Genomic DNA, 17,522 nt, shown 5'->3' with positions numbered 1-17,522 from the left:
ACCCAAATAACAGCTGAAAGCACAGTATTCTGAGATAGAGCATATTGCCGAGGAGCACAGGCCTGCACGTAGTACCTACTTGCCTCATTTTTTCCTTTCATGCTGGTGTGACCAGACTCTGGTTTGGAAGTGATCGTGGTGCAGCTCTGCTGGATATCTTTGAAATTTGCTCTCAACTCCATAACTTGATATTCTTAGCCTTTCCTTAAACCACACTATTTTTGTTCGGATTATTATTCTTATGTAATATTTATTGAATCATTATCTCAGACCTTAGTGCTTTAAAACAACCATTTATTTACTTGTGTTCTGTGACTTGCTCTTTATTTAGTCAAGAAGTTCTCCTGGTTTCCCCTGGGGTCACTGATAGGCTACCACAGCACTTACCTGGCCGCTCTCTGGTGCCTAATGGTCCAAATGTTTCTGTCCCTATCTGGACTGGAAATGTCCACCTCGATTTCCTTTGTGATCTCTTATTCTCCAGGAGGCTACATGAAGCTTTTTATGTGATGGTGGAAGCTTTTCCAGAGAGCAAAAGTTTCTGCTACAAATCCAACCATCACTTTCTTTTTCCTAGATAGCTTTATTGAGGTACAGTTTACCTACAGTAAATGCGCGTTTGAAGTGTACAATTTGATAAATTTTGAAACCATCACTAAATTAAGATAGTGAACAGATCATCATTCCTACAAGTTTCCTTGTACCTTTTTGTAATTCCCTCCTAATGCTGTGATCCACCTTCCTTCAACCCCTGATTTGCTCTGTAGAAAAGCCACATTGGTTTGACTGACCATTCATCTCTTGATGGGCATTTGAGTTGTTTTCAGTTTTTGACTATTACAGGCAACGCTCTTAGGAACATTCATGTATGTACAAATACCTTTATGGGCATGTATTTCCGTTTATCTTGGGTCAGTACTGAGTGGAACGGCTAAATAATGAAGTAGGTGAATGTTTAACTTTCTAAGGAAATGTCACACTTTTTTTGAAGTTGTACCGTTTTATGTTCTTACCAGCAGCGTGTATGAGAGTTCTCATTCCCCTTTGCCAACCTATGGTATGGTATGATTTTTTAGTTGTAGCCATTCTCACGGATGTGCATTATAAGTTTAATTTGTATCTCTCTAATGAAAAATGATATTGAACATCTCTTTATTGGCCTTGTATGTCTTCTTTGGTAAAGTGTGTATTCAGATCAATTGCTCATTTTATTGATTTGGTTCTTTGCTTTTTTTATTGTCAGAGTCCTAGAGTTCTTAATGCATTTTGGGTACACATCCTGTAGTACGTATATACTGTATAAAGAATTTCTCTCTTAACAGTGTTTTTTGAATGAAGTACTTAATTTTGATGAAGTCCAGTTTATCAGTTTTGTATTTTATGCTTCATATCTTGTTTTTATATCTTCTTCTAGAGGTTTTATTATTTAGGTTTTAGATTTAAGTCTGTGATGTATTTTGAGTTAATTTTTGTACGTGGTGCAACATATGAATCCAAGTTGAATTTTTGCAGTTTGTTGAAAAGGTTCTTGCTTCTATACTACCTTTCTTTGCATCTTTTTCAAAAATAAGTTGCCCACATATATCTGTGTTTTTGTCTGTATTTGCTCCTATCCTGTGATGTGTTTATTTGCCTGCCCTTATATTAATTCAGCATCATTTTGATTACTTCAGGTTTGTAGTAATTTTTGAAGTCAGTGTTAATTTTCCAACTTTGTTCTTTGTTTTCAAAGTTGCTTTCACCATTGTAGGACCTTCTGTTTCCATATGAATTTTAGAATAACCTTGTCAGTTTTGATGAAAGTGCCTGCTGAGATTTTGATTGAGATTGCATTGAATCTGTGGACCCATTTGGACAGAGTTCTCGTCATAGCAGTAGTGAGTCTTTTGACCTACAAACAAGATAAATCTCTTCATTTATTTAGATATTTTTAACTTCAGTGTTTTGTTAGTGTACAGCTGTTTCACATCTTTGGTAGATTTTTTCTTGAGTATTTCATATTTTTGATCCTATTGAGAAAACATGTTAATTTTCTGGTTCTTTACATATATAGAAATGCAGTTGATTTTTGTATATTGATCTTGTGTATTCCAGTCATGTTCAACTTACTCTGGTTCATTTTTGGTACTTTCCATCAGATTTTTCTACATAGATGATGATGTCAAAGGACAGTTTTCCCTTTTCCTTTCTAATTTAGATACCTTTTATTTCTTTTGCTTGCCTGATTTTACTGATTAGATTGTACATTACAGTGTTGAACAGAAGAAAAACATTCAGTCTTTCACTATTAAGAATGATATTATAGGTATTTTGCAGATCTCCTTTATCAAGTTGTGGAAGTTTTCCCTTTCTTGCTAATTTTCTGACAGTTTTTAATCAGGATGCTTTGTAGGATGTTTAATGCTTTTTCTGCATTTGAGACTATTATTTTTCTTTTTTGGTTTATTAATATGGTAAAATACATTTGATGATTTTTTTCAATGTTAGATCAACCTTGCATTTCTGAATAAACCTCATTTGCTTACGATGTATTTTCCTGATAATATATTGCTAGATTTAATGTGCTAAAATTTTGTTTAGAAGTTTTACATCTATGTTAATAAGAGGTGCTGGTCACTAGATTATTTTCTTATAATGTCTTTAGTTTTGGGATGAGGGTAATGCTGGCCTCATAAAATGAGATGAGAAGTGTCCCTCTTTGGTTTCCTAGAAGATTTTGTGTTGAATTGTTATTTCTTAAATATTTGGTAGAATTCACCAGTGATACCATCTGAGCCTAGAAAGGATTTTAGTTAAAATTTAAGTTTCTTGAATACATAGTAGGCTTATGCAAGGTGCTTGTATTGGCAGTTTGTGTCTTCCTAGGAAGTTGTCTATTTGATAAAATAGACATACAGTTGTAAATTTTTTGTTACAGTTTTTCATTGTGCTCCATCATTATTTTAATATCTCTAGAATCTGTAGTGATGTCACCTCTCTCATTTCTGATAGTGGTTATCTTTTTTTTTTCCCCCATGACCAATATGACTAGAGGTGTATAAGTGTTAATGATCTTATTTTTTCTTAATGTTTATTTCTTTTGAAAGAGAGCAAGTCGGGGGCGGGTGGAGAGAATGTTTAAGCAGGTTCTGCGCTGTCAGCAGAGAGCCCAAAGTGGGGCTCAGTCCCACGACTGTGAGATCATGACCTGAGACACAATCAAGAGTCAGACGCTTAACTGACTGAGCCACCCAGGCACCCCTAATGATCTTATTTTTAAAAAACACCAAATTTGGTTTCATTGAGTTTATTTTTGTTTTCTATTTCATTGATTTCCACTCTGATCTCTATTATTTGCTTTTTTTTTTTTAAGTTGAATTTCATTTGCTCATCTGTTTCTAGTTTAGGCAAAGGCTGATGTCACTGATTTGTGATTTTTCTTTTTTTCTAATACAGCTTTTTAAAGCTCTAAAATTTCCCCTTAAGTACTGTTATGGCAACATCCCATAAATTTTAGTATACTGTGTTTTTTAAGTTTCCTTTTTTATGTCTTTGATCTATGAATTATTTAGTTTCAAAATGTTAGAGAGTTTTCCAGAAATCTGTTACAAATTTCTAATTTAATTCTACTGAGGTCAAGGAACATCTGTTGTGCATATTTGATTTTTGCATATGGTAAAACCACAACATAGATTGGTCTTGTTCTTGTTGAAAATGGAGTTACTTTTTGAAGAAGTGTAACTGAAACAAATAAAATTTGGATTAAATAAATGCAGCTGCTTTTTCTGACTTCTACCCGTACCCTTGGGGACTCTGTTTACTTGTAGATTAGGCCACTTGAAGTTGTCCCACAGTTCACCAGTGCTCTTTCAGTTTTATTTTGGGTTTGTTTGTGTTTCATTTGGATAATCTTTACTGCTCTGCTTTTATGATCAGTGAATTTTTCTTGCAAGTTAGTCATATCCAGTATATTTTTAGCCTCATATTTTAGTTTTTATCTCACATTCCTGTATTCATATCCAGTATATTTTTAGTCTCATGTTTTATTTTTTATCTCTCAAATATGGTTTCTATATTCCCTAGCCATTTGAACGTGTGGAATATAGTTATAACTGTTTTGATGCCCCTCTACTAATTCTCACATTTAATTGAATTCTGGATCATTCTTGATTGGTTGTTTTTTCTTCTCATTATGTCTCTTGTTTTTCTGCTGATCTGCATATGTGGTAATCTTTGATTGGATCGTCAGACTTTGATTTTTTACTTTGTTATGTGCTGGATATTTTTGTGGTCCTATAAATCAAGTTTTGGTCTGGGATGAAGTATTGATTACTTGGAGACAGTATATGTCCGTGTCTTATTTTATGCTTCGTAATGCGGGTTTTGAACAGTGCTCAATCTAAAGGTAATTATCCCCTACTACTAAGGGAATACCTTCCTAGGATTGCCACAGGAATACCTGAGGACCACATCCCTGAGTGTTCTAGTCAATTCCCTGTGAATTACGAGTTCTTCGGTCTGTGAATTACATTCTTCCCTGTGAATTATGAGTTCTTCAGTCTGTGAGACAGGCACTGTTCTCAGGACTGTTTGAGCACCATACACATTTTCTTTACTGACTAATCCTTTTGGTTGTGTTCTCTCCTACCTCGAGTAGTTTCCTCACATGCATGTGTGTGGTACTCTTGGATTTTGTCTGTGCACAGCTCTCTCCTGTCTGGTACTCTTCTGTATACATTGTTTGCCCATGTTCCTCTTGGGCTCTCAGCTTCATTCCTCAAGTCAGGGAGTCTGCCAGGCTCTGCCTTAGTCCCTCTTCTCACTGCTGTGCCCTGGAAACTTTCCCAAGGGAGTAAGCTGGGGCAATTACAGGACTCCTATCAGTTTTTCATCTCTCAGGGATCCCTGGCCTTCATTGCTTCATGTTGGTGTTTCAAAAACCATTCTTCTATTTTGTCCAGGTTTTTGTTTTGTTTTCAGATGAGAGCATAAATTGGCTTCAGTTTAAACCATCCTGGTTGGAAGCAGAAGACTTTTTTTTTTTTTTTTTTTTAATTAGTGCTCTGTTATAAAAGTGTAGTAGTAAGTATGTATTAGGGATAATTTTTGATGACTTCATGTCAAAAGAGTCGTCACCGATTTTTGAGTGTGTGTGATTGATATATATAGCTGTTTTTAATCATTTCCCATTTAAATAGATTAATGTATCTGAATGTATAGAGTCTGAAAGATTATACAGAAATGTTAAGTAGTTATTCTTTGTGGTAGGATTTGGGTGATTAATTATATGTATTTGAACATGTATAATTAATCTAAAAACAGTAAACAATGTTTACAAACCAGTGTAAAGAATTGAAAAGTGCTACTCTGTTAGTTCAGCCTTATTTGAACCCTAACATGACAGATGTTGGGATAGAAGATACATCTCTAAAATCATCAAATCCTTATCTCTTAATTATCATAGATATCTTTGTGATGCATCATTGGAGCTAGATGCATGAATCTGTCCTATTCTTCATGATAAAAATGGTATGTCCTAAGGAGGAATTGCACAATGACTTGAATTCTGAAGCATGTGGTGAATTCATGTCCAATAGAGGCATTGGATAGTAGAGGAAGGTATTGGAATTGCTTCCTGCAGGTGAAGCATTAGTTGCATCTAACAGTTGATTTGTATCATGATGCAGTTGGATTTAAAATATAAAATTACTTTTATTTATGTCATGCAGTCATAAAATAATTTTTAAAATATTTTTAATTGTAAGTAGCAAGGGGAAATTTCCCAAATGCCCAACAAAGCAATGACAGACAAAGCAAAATACAAACAAGCAATTAATAATGGTGATGGCATCAACCACACTGCCACCTCCAGATTTCACACTCTTCTCTTAAACTGTGGAATTATCTGAGGTTGTTTGCAGAGCTTTTTAAATCTCCATTTACAGTTTGCAATTGAAAAAAGAAGATGATACTTCTCTGACTGAATGTTCATACTGACTGAATTTTTGATGCATTGTTAATATCCTTTGCAATTGTTTCCAGTTCTTTTAAGTGGTGTTATTAGAGACAAGTCTGTTCCATTCTCCACTTAAGTAGTGACTTCTTTCTTTTATCCTCTTGATAGCCTTTATTCTTATGTATCTGTGACCCTTATTCCTGGGTATACTAAAGAAAGAGACTTGAGGACTTGCCATTCAAGTTGCCTACAAAAATTGTTTGGCCTCTGTAATGACAACCACAGAATCCAGTAGTGTGCCTTGGAGAAAGAAGAAAAAAAAAAAAAAGATATGGGATGATACCAGGAAAGAGAACTCCGAGTTTCTTTATTTTGTCTTTTCATTTTCTTAGAAAAAATTAGTTCGCGCACCGTGTGTGTGTGTGTGTGTGTGTGTGTGTGTGTGTGTGTGTGAGAGAGAGAGAGAGAGAGAGAGAGAGAGAGAGACAGAGAGAGAGAGAAAGAAACGTGTGCGTGTGTGAGAGGGAAAGAGAATGTGTATCCGTACTGTAAGTAGATATTGGGACTGTTGCCTATAGATTAAGCAGTTGTAGTATGCTCATTGGCAGTATTTTGAAGGTGGGAAGAGAAAGGCCATCATAATACTGCATAATAACAGATTGGGTATAGTTTACAATGAAGATGCTACTTTTTAAGGATGATCATTTATTACCAGAACTTTTTAGATTGTTCAAAGGCAGAACTTGTTCAAAGGAAGACTGTTAAAGAAAAGGTCAGTGAGATCTGGAACTATATAGCATTTAATATACATGCGAAGCTATAGATACTTAGTAAGATTGATACAGAATACTAGAAGAGTAAATCAAGCCATTTATAATTTCATCTAGTATATCACATGTATAAAATTTTCTAAATGCTGTTGCAAATGATGCTATATTTTCCCTGGCATTATAGTCTCCTAAGCACTTGTTAAAATTCCAAGTATATTATTAGCATTTGATATTCTGAAATGTTGAACTTCTGACCTTGAGTGACTGATACTCCAGACAGCATTTGCATGTTATTCATCTCAGTGCTAGACCCAAATTATTTTACTTTTCTAGCCCATATAAGGTAGTAGTAGAGCTTACAAATTTTAAAGAATTACTGATCTGTGTGGGGGTTATGATGTCTGATGTAGTTTGATTTGAATCTGTTTTCCTTTGATCCCATATTCTGCACATTTGAAGAATGTAAAATTGCCCGTGAGGAACTAGGATGATCTCAGCCTCTTTTCTTTTGTGTCCCAATATATTGAACTCTAGAGTTTTGGTATATATTATGAAATAGGAAAGTTCATAGCTTAAAAATAAAACAGAACACATTGCTGAAGAAATTGTTTTTCCTCTGGTGTTCCTTTAAGTGAAGAACAGAAGCAAGTACTGGAAAAAAATTTGAAAACTTGGATAATTTTTTTTTTCAGTTTTCTTTGTTCTACTTTGGGTAAAAGCCCACCTGCTTCTAAAATGATAAAGAGTTCAGTATTGGGGCGCCTGGGTGGTTGAGTCAGTTAAGCATCCAACTTCAGCTCAGGTCATGATCTCACCATTCGTGAGTTCGAGCCTCGCATTGGGCTCTGTGCTAATGGCTCAGAGCCTGGAGCCTGCTTCGGATTCTGTGTCTCCCTCTCTCTCTGCTCCTCCCCCACTCATGCTGTGTCTCTCTCTCACTGTCTCTCCTTCAAAGATAAAAAAAAAAAAAAAAAAAAAAAAAAGCTCAGTATTAGCATGTAGTAGTTGGGTCCAAGCAGTTGCCACTTTTCTCAGGCCTGAAAATGTTTGGTTAGAAACGGTATATTTGTACACTTAAATGTGTAGTGGTTGTTTGAGCTTCACAATTCACAGATGTGTGCCATAATCAGACAATGTTTTAATACAATTTATCTTTTAATACCGTTTTCTTAGAAAAATTAACTGATCTTCAAATTTGGAAACTGAAGATTTGCTCTGTTTTTCTTCTGTGTCTTGGTATATTTTATAGCAAATCAGAAGCCAGTCGATTGATTTTGAAATAGGTAAATATGTCATTTTGAAGTTATGTTGTGTAAACTTTGAGTTGAGTGAAGGATTTTCTACTGTTATTTGGTGACATTGTTGCTTTAAAAATTAGAAAAATTAGTTGCCATGTTGCTGAGTTCAAAAAGGTCTGTATATTTTGCAAAATAATCATCTGCTATTGAATAGTATAATTTAATTTTAGAGTATTAATGTCTGCAACATAGTATGAACTGTTGATTTCAGTGACATCTATGAAATATTAAAATATAAAAACTCTTCATGGGTTACGTTAAACAAGATGGGTTGTATTAAAGTCTTTTTGTTTTAATTGGATAGTTAGACTATAGCTCTTCAGAAGAGGGTTCCCAAGAGTGAAGTGTTTTCAAAGTAAGAATATATAAAAATGAAATACAAGGTTTTAGTCATAGCCTTACCCTTTAATTCATGGCAAATAAAATTTATCTTTCAGACTGCATATGGCTACATCTTGTTTTTTCATATTACATCTACAAGAGGGGACAAGTACCTTTATGAACCAGTGTATCCCAAGTAAGTTTGTTGTCTTTCATTCTTTTAACAATTGACTTGCATACTTTATATTCATAAAAAACATTCCAGTTTTGCATTGTCTGAAGTGAATAAAATAAAGCCAAGTCAGTATTTTAAAAATAGTATGTCAAAAATTTCCAGGTCTCCTCTAACTATCATTACTTGAATAAAGAATTCTGTAACTAAGTAATTAGTTACTTGGGAATCTTGGGTGAATGTACTGTATCTCTTCTTGGACATTCAGGATCACTACTAATATAGTCTAGCATTCTCCAGGCCTTGTTAGGGGGGAGCTAAAACATCAGGAGGGAAAGAAATGAAATGTCAATATAAGTTACTGACACTCCTGTAGTGTTTTATACCTGCAGAGAAAAAAAGTGTACCCCAAGCAGGGGTTACCTCTTGGTTAGAACTTGATCTTTAAGCCATGTTGTTGTGTATGTTTTGCATTTTTTTTCCTTAAAATTTTTGCTTTACTTTTGAAATAAAAGAACATTTTATTGAAAGAACTTTTGAAATAAAAGAACATCCTAATTTTAAAGCAAAAGATCAAACCATTAAAGCTGGATGAATATATAAGTGAATACTTACCACACTTCTAGATGGTAGGAGATGGCCAGAATTTATTAGGTATATAAGAAATTAGACAGAAAATACATTTTAATATATGAAAGTTTAAATTTCTCAAAATTAACAGGAAAAAAAGAACAGCGTTAAAAGTAACAAACTGGAGGAAGTTTTTTCAGTAAATAGGGCCTAGGCTTTCTATCTTTATATTTTCATAAAATATTATAGTTTATGTAATTTTATGTATAAAATGTATCTTATATTTTAAGGAGACAAATTGCTAAGAAACCCAAAGATTTCAAAAGATAAATAGGTAAAAGTAATAAGAGGAAATATAACTAACAAACACAAAAGAAACTTGTGTTAATTAGTAGCTCAAACTAAATACTAGTAACTCAAAACATTAAAAACAAATCTTTTAGAAACATACAGTTTTCATATGTAAAGATAGTTTTTGGTTTTTTAAAAATTACTGCTCTGCCAGTAGAGGAATAATAAAATGTGTTCTTAGAAGCTTCTGATAGTAGATCTACGCAAAAGTGTGATAATAGAGAGTTTTGGTGTGGAAGGTAACTGTGGTACATTCTTCTCAAATAATATATAATCATTAAATGTAATATTTCAAAACATTTATAAACTTGGGAACCTGATCATATTACGCTGAGTAGAGAAACGAGTCACATAAAATTATACATGTAATGTGACTGCAACTTTGCAAAACAAAACAAAAATTATCTTAAAAAAAGCTAGAGCAATATATGTGTATAGTAATTGCTCCTAAATGGTAGAACTTTAGTGAGTTTTCACCTTCTTTCAGCTTTTGAATTTTCCAAGAGTTTTGATTTACATACAGTATATTCATTATGGTTTAAAAGTTTCAATGTATTTGAAAAATGTATAAACAAGGCAAAATTTTATTTAAAAAATTGTGTTATGAAAGTTGGTCAATACTGGTTAAAATTCTTGAGAATACACTTTGGGAGAGGGAAATGTAGGCCATGTAGAATGTAACTCAGATCCCTTTAGCATAGATTTTAAGGAACTATCTATGTTTCTGATTCCATAAGCCATCTATTTTTGTACTATAGTATTAGTTGAGGTGTAAGTTGACTTTTGGAAATCTTTTGTAAAGTACAGAAATTCTTTAAATGATGGAATTTAATTTGATTTTTTCAATAAAAAATTTTAATGCAAAAACTCTTTTGGTATATAAATTGTACTACTGTTTAACGTGTTATGGATATTTTGATAGGATGTATTTAGAAATTTTAAATGCAGTTTTATGGGTAATATAAAACTTACTTTTTCATTCCAAGTGATAATTCTGTGAGCCTTTTGAAGAACTGTTGTAATTAGTGTCTTTAATTTCATTTACTTGTGCATTTTGAACTAGCACATTTAAACCCATTTTCTTGCTTGATGTAGACATGCTCCTATAATTACTTGATTTATACTAGTATAGATGGGCAGGGTAGGGAGATAACATCTGTCGACACAATGAAAAATACCATTTCCATTATTTCAAGTCACTACCACGATTTCATATGTTTACAGTGATTTGGAATAGTGTTTTGAGACTCCCTTTTGGTGTTGCAGAGAATTTAAAAAGAGTTGCTTACCTTCTGATTTTAAGACTGTAGAGGACGCCCCTTAACTGAGTAGTAGTTCTGATAGTGCGTGAACTTTGCTGCATTTGACAGTATATAGGCTAGAGGACTAAACAAAATACATTGTGTGTTTTAAAAGTGTGGGCTTTCTTCCACTGTCTTGACGATCATGGGTTTCACTCTGTGGCTCGGGAAAGTGTGTCCTGCCCTAGTGGCATGAGGAGTGCATTGCCTTCGTCAAAGGGCGAGGTTTTGGCGTCCTGTAGACCTGGCATTGGGCGTCCACTCCTTCTCTTTTCAGCTGTGCAGCTTCTGTCAAATTACTTAATACCTCCCAAACCGGAGTTTCCTCATCTGTACAGTGAGACAACCGTAGTGATTATTTCAGAGGATTACATGAGATCATGTGTATTAAGTGCTCACGTAACTGCCTAGTTTGTGGGAAAATTAATAAAGGACAGCTGCTGCTGTCAATACTATTTTTAAATACTTTTTCCTTCACCAAATTTTTACTGTGTTTCTAATATTTTAAGTGATTCTGTCCGAATAAATATATAAAAAGTGATTTAATGTGTAAATCATATTTTATATGTATATGTTAAGTGATTTTTAGTTTTTTAATATTTGACTTGATAATGTACTTGTTTCCCAGTTTAACTCCTAGTAATTGCTATATAAAATCCAACAAAATATCTTATAGGGAAACAGTTTTGCACAACAAATTAGAATCTCCTTGTATATTTTAGTGCCAGGCTACTGTACCCTGGTTAGTTTCTTAGATTTCCTGTAGAACCTATTTATAAAATGGGAACAAGAATATTTGTTTCTTCAGTTTGGAGGAATATAGGAGTCCATGTTTTTAAAACTTGGAAAGTGATTCATACATGGATTTGAGGAGAGTTTAAAAAAAATGTTTAGTTTTGACAGTGTATCATCGCCATCTGTGCCATTGTAAGCTCTGTCAAGACAGTATTCGAAGCACTTTTTCTAACTAATTTAATCCTTGTAACAACCCTGTTGAGGTAGTTAGGTACAGTTACCGCAGCACAGAGAGGCTAAGTAACTGACCAGTCGATAGTCACTAGTAAGTGGCATGGCCATGATTCAGACGTAAGTGTTTAGCTTACAGGGTTTTTCTTTTTTTTTTTTTTTTTTTTTTTTAGTTTATTTATTGACACTGTTGGGGGAGGGCAGAGATAAACCCAAGCAGGCTCTGCACTGTCAGTGTGGAGCCCACCGCGGGGCTCAAATCCACAAATGCATGAGATTATGACCTGAGCCAAAAATGAAGTCAGATGCTGGACCGACTGAGCCACCCAGGTGCCCCAATTGTGTATAACTCTTAATGACCAATACTTTACTGCCTCAACCTTATTTATGCCCATCTAGTCATCTGTTAGTTTGGGGTTTATTTGAGGAGTAGGGAGTCAAAAATAGGACAAAGGATCTGGAGTGGTTTATATGTAATAGTTCTTAAGAATAGAGGCAGTGTAATTGAGGCCAGTAGTTGTATTCTGTTCGGTTATGGAAACACTGTTATCCCTTGTTTCTCTTCTGTAAATTTTATGAGTTCATCACATGAGTTTTTCTAGAGTATCTCCGCTTCTCTGTATTGTGTGACAGCATCTTGACCTTAGACTGCATGTCTTTTTCCATTATGCTCCAACTGAGAACAGGTCAGATATCCCCATCATCTTTTGTAGTTTCCACCTAGTGTGTCCAGCATCCTTCCTGTCGATGTTGGGAGTCCCACTTTCAACAGTGGTGGCATCCTTATCAAATGACTCTTTATCCTCAGAGGTCATTTATTTCTTTGATTAATAAGTTTCACCTCTTATATCTTTTGTGCCTTTGTACATTTCATTCTGTATTAAATGTCCTTTCATGTGAGCTATACAGACCAGTGGATGGACTTGTCCACTAAAGGTCATCTTGGCTTTTTCTTTCATGTCTTGGAACTGGCACTGAAAGTAATGGAAGAAACTGTGCCAGGGAGAAATCAGAAATAACTTGTGTTTCGCTGGAGTCAATGTGTTCACTTGTTTATGTTTAAATATGAGTTTAGTAGATCTTAAAACTGTGAATCGTATTTAATTTTATCATAATGAAAATCATTTAAATATGTCATCATAATGTATACTTTGTTGAGAGTAGAGATTTTTTTCTTTTATTCTTTCTACTCTGTCAACCTTTTTTGTCAGAGACCAGCCTTCCTGAGGACAAAGTTTTATTTAAAAAAAATATATATATATATTCTAAAATTCAGTAAATTTAATTATATTTTTTTTTAATTTTTTTTTTTTAACGTTTATTTATTTTTGAGACAGAGAGAGACAGAGCATGAACGGGGGAGGGTCAGAGAGAGGGAGACACAGAATCTGAAACAGGCTCCAGGCTCTGAGCTGTCAGCACAGAGCCCGATGCGGGGCTCGAACCCACGGACCGCGAGATCATGACCTGAGCCGAAGTCGGCCGCTTAACCGACTGAGCCACCCAGGCGCCCCAGTAAATTTAATTATATTAAAGATATACAGATTATCTTCACCGGAAAAAACCTCCAAAACAACTATTAAAACTCAACCTCTCGTTTCCTTTTCCTCACCCCCAACATAGTTTATCAGATTTTAGACTTTTTACCAGCTGACTTAAAGAAGTAGTGTCAGGTGGGAAGCAAGTAGGGAATAGCTCTTTAAAGTTCTCATTTTCTTTCTTTTAAAAAAAATTTTTTTTAAGTATTTTTGAGAGCGTGAGCGGGGGAGGGGCAGAGAGAGAGAGGGAGACACAGAATTCGAAGGGGGCTCCAGGCTCCAAGCTGTCAGCACAGAGACCCATGTGGGGCTCGAACTCATGAACTCTGAGCTCAGGACCTGAGCCAAAGTCGGATGCTTAACTGACCGAGCCATCCAGGTGCCCTGAGGTTCGCATTTTCTAATTTAAACATGACCTGCTCTTTCAAAAATCCTGTAACATTTAAGGGACAGAAATTTTACTGAAATTACATCACATTTAGAAGAGAAAAGGTCTGGATTACAGATGTGAAAGTTTCCCCCAACATTTTACTAATAAAATTTTGGTGTTTTCTGGAAAATAAACTTTATCTGCTTTTTTCCCTTAAGGTTTTATAGAATTAGAGTATTCTTTCTAACAGTGTACCTTGTTCTAAATTAATTTTATAAACTTGAAAAGTATGTTAGTTATCCTAATATTTTTTATTCCCTTTGATCTTCTCAAAATATTACATGTGTCATTTGATTTCAGTATGTATATATTCTGTAAATGTACATATGTATTGAACTTTATATATTTTATGTGTTAGCTTACATCATAACTGCATGAACACTTATAACATTGATGGCGATGTAACTGTATAAATTCTGGGCACTGAAAACTACTCCCCTGTTGGCCACACCTACCTTTAGTCCACTGAAATCCCAATTCCTATGTAATGTCTGTTCATTCGCTATTTTCTTGGTGCGCCTCCCTGACTATGTGTTTTACTTATCAAAACTGGATCACCTCGTTTAGAAGCTCAAGTCAAACATAATATCATATAAAGCTTTTCTCTCAACTCTCCTGTCCTCCCTCATACCCAAGAAATAGCTGATCCCTCATGTACAGTCCCATCATGCTTAAAAAAAAAAAAAACAAAAAACAATGAAAAGTGAAATTGTGAACCTTGTCTGCTTCTTTTTAGTTTCCATTCCCAGTTTACCCTGCAGTTATAGCTTTATATCTCCCGAGTAAATAAATACCTGGGAGTAGAATTGCTGGGTCGTATCACATGTCTGTTGATTTTAGATCAGATGATGGAAACTGTGCAACATTATCGAGTGTCTGAGTTTTCTTTTCCTTAAGGAATGTTGAGATTTTGTGTTTTGAGTGGCTGTTAGATTGTAGATCGCCTTGAACTTTTTGAAGTCTGTTTGTATGATTTTAGGGTGGGTTCAACCTTTACTGTAGGCTAGCTGAGCCCTTCTGAGCTCTCTATTGAATGATCTGGTCCTAAACAAGGTGTATTCTCCCTGGGTGGTCAGAACTGGAATGTCTCCCAGCCCTGTATGAACTTTACAGCTTAAAACCCTGCCAGTTATTCTTTGGCAGGCATTGTGGGGTCTCACCATATATGTACACACAGCTTAGTATTCATGCAGACTCCAGGGGAACCTGGAAGGTTTCTAGAGCTCTTTCTCTGTATCTTCTGCCTCTGATACTCCTCCACAAGTGGTCACTTATAGTTTCCTGAACTTTAATCTTTTTTTCCTCAATGTACTGAGAGTGCCAAACTATGTTTGGGTTCTCCCGTCCTACATGGTAGTCTGAAAAGTGACTTCTATCAGAAAACTTTGTTTTTCTTCAGTCAGGATCACAGTCCTGTGCTGCCCATTCACAAGTGTCTGACTATAGTTGTTGCATAAATTTTGGCCAGGGTTTTGTTGTTTCTGGAGGGTTACTTTGGTACTAGTTACTCTATTGGTATAATAATAAACTGGCCGCCTGTGTGCCCATCAGTCAGCTTGAACAGTTTTCCATCTTTTTTCACTGGAGTGTGTTTTAGCATATCCAAGATAATCATTATTTCACCCAGAAATACTTTCATTGTTGATACTCTAGTAAACAATTGTGTTGACTACAAATGATCAAATACGAGGCATGGAGTTTGAGGAAAGAAACCTTTCTGGGCCTTTCTGTAACTAATCGGAGAACCAAAGCCTCTTGGTGCCAGAATTCACCACCTAGAATTGCCAGAAGTCCCTAGATTAAGCATAGCACATTCCAGAATCATTTTAAGATTCAAAAAATCTGAGTTGCTAAGGAAGTAGGTCTTACAAGTTCTCATCATAAATTGATGGTTGTTAACTAATGTTGTGGTAATCATTTTATAATATATATATATCTATCTATCTATCAAATCATGTTTTATCGCTTAATATCATAGTGTTCTATGCCAGTTATACCTTACTAAAATCAGAGGAAAAAAGATTTGAAAATCTGGAATGAGATCTTCATTATCATTATCAAACATTTATTATATGCCTCCTATTTGTATAGGGTGCTAAGCAGGGATAAGCTAGCTGCTCATGAAGAGAGAACTGTTTAAAGGTAATGGTGATAAAAAGCAGATGCCAAGTGAACGAATGATTCCCCAAAGTGGCACTAGCAGCTAGGGGAATGTGCTAGGTTGTCAGGGGAAGTTTCGCTTGCAGGACTCGAGCTATACTTGTGAGGAAAGCCCAGACTTAGGTTAGTTACCTTGACAGGAGAAATAGTGCATGATCAGCTGTGCTCCTGAAGTTCCTGTCCATCCTCTCCACCTCCCAGATCCATTCGGTTATCTACCACATTAGTATTTTCTTCAGCTGGCCTTGAATGTATTTGAGATCTCCTACACAGCAGAGGCTGTTGCAGTAGATGCCTGCTGGGTTTAATTGTGTGGTGGCAGTTTTCTGTGTCGCCTTGTTTAGCCCTCCAAAGCACAGCTGACATAAATTAGAGGCGATTTTTTTTCTTTTACGACACCCTTTGTAATTCTTATGACCTATTTCTGAGTACTGTAGTTTGAGTTTTGATTTTTGTCAGTTTGATGGGAATCTGCTTCCTCAAGGCTGTGGGAAGTTTGATTAATAGTTGACCTACCCTATGGCAGTTTTATTGCCCCGTGGGGGCTGCTTGTTGACACAAGAATGCCTTACATTCATTAGAATGGAGAGCTGAGAAACTGTACTTTTAATTAATGAAAAATATGTTAGTAAAACAAAACTCTGGAATGGGCCTGATTTCATTTTTCCTACTTTTTTTAATGATACTGGACTCGATGTTACTACTTGAGGTAAAGATACAGCAGTTTGGAGATGTAGAGAAGAGAATCCATTTTAAATTAGAGATACCTGGGTTGTATCTAGTCTCTCCTTTTCACAGTCACTTTGGAAAAGCTGCTTTTCAAGTCCCTTTTTATGCTTTTGTGTGTATAAAATGAGAAAAACAAGTGAGCGTGTTCTTAATAAGTTGCGGTTGTTACTGTTATCTAGGCTTCTGAATTATTAAACACAATCTGCCTCTACTGGATATTATGTCCAGAGAAGTAGTATGTCCATATTTAGTTCACTAAATATGTGGATTCTCTTGTAATTTGTTTTATTTTTCCAAATCCAGTAGTAATGTCCCCACCTTAACTTCTGATTTTAGTAACAAGTCATCTTTTTTTCTTAGTTTTTTCAACTTTATTAGTTTCTGAAGAACTGATTTGCTTTCATTGATTTTTTTTTTCTCTGTTCTCTATTTTGCTCATATCCAGTCTTTATTATCTCCTTCTTTCTGTTGGTTTTGAGTTTAGTTTGCTTCTTTTTCTAGTTTCTTAAGGTGTAAAATTAGGTTATAGATTTGAGATCTTTCTTCCTATTCAGTGTAAGCATTTTAGCTGTAAATCTTCCTATAGGCACTGCATTTACTTTATCCCATGATGTTGTGTCTTCATTTTCATCAGTCTCAGAGTATTTTCTAATTTCCCTTTGGGTTTTCTCTGACCTATTGGTTAAGCGATGTTTAATTTCCACATTTGTGAATTTTCTAGTTTGCCTTTTATGATTGACGTCTACTTTTACTAAATTGTAGTGAGATAAGATACTTTGTATGATTTCAGTCTTTTGAAATTCACTGAGATATTTTTCTGTCCAGATAGACGTTCTGTCCTGGAGAATGTTCCTGTGCATTTGAGAAAGAACATGTATTGTGCTGCTGCTGGGTGGAGTATTCGTATTTATTTTAGGTCTAAATGGTGTATAGTGTTTAGATTCTTTCTTTCCCTTCTGAACTTCTGTCTGGTTCTCTCGA

General features: G+C 35.1%; 1 protein-coding gene across 4 annotated transcripts in view; it reads left to right on the top strand.

Moving 5' to 3' along the window:
* RIC1 (RIC1 homolog, RAB6A GEF complex partner 1) overlaps window positions 1-17,522 on the top strand; it is a 145,979-nt gene that overhangs the window by 65,621 nt on the left and 62,836 nt on the right. For 3 of the 4 annotated variants that reach the window (XR_007460117.1, XM_049642053.1, XM_049641944.1), the window contains exon 3: window positions 8,441-8,520. The exons of the other annotated variant lie outside the window; for it this stretch is intronic. Coding sequence is in view for 2 of the 3 variants with exons in the window: in XM_049642053.1 (XP_049498010.1) it covers window positions 8,441-8,520 (80 nt within the window). In the remaining variant the exon portion in view is untranslated. The remainder of the gene's footprint in view (window positions 1-8,440; window positions 8,521-17,522) is intronic. 4 annotated transcript variants of the gene reach the window in all.

The sequence above is a fragment of the Panthera uncia genome, chromosome D4, assembly GCF_023721935.1.
Source record: "Panthera uncia isolate 11264 chromosome D4, Puncia_PCG_1.0, whole genome shotgun sequence".
Taxonomy (NCBI): domain Eukaryota; kingdom Metazoa; phylum Chordata; class Mammalia; order Carnivora; family Felidae; genus Panthera; species Panthera uncia.
The sequence above is the reverse complement of the archived record's forward strand: the minus strand, read 5'-3'. Positions and strand labels throughout refer to the sequence as shown.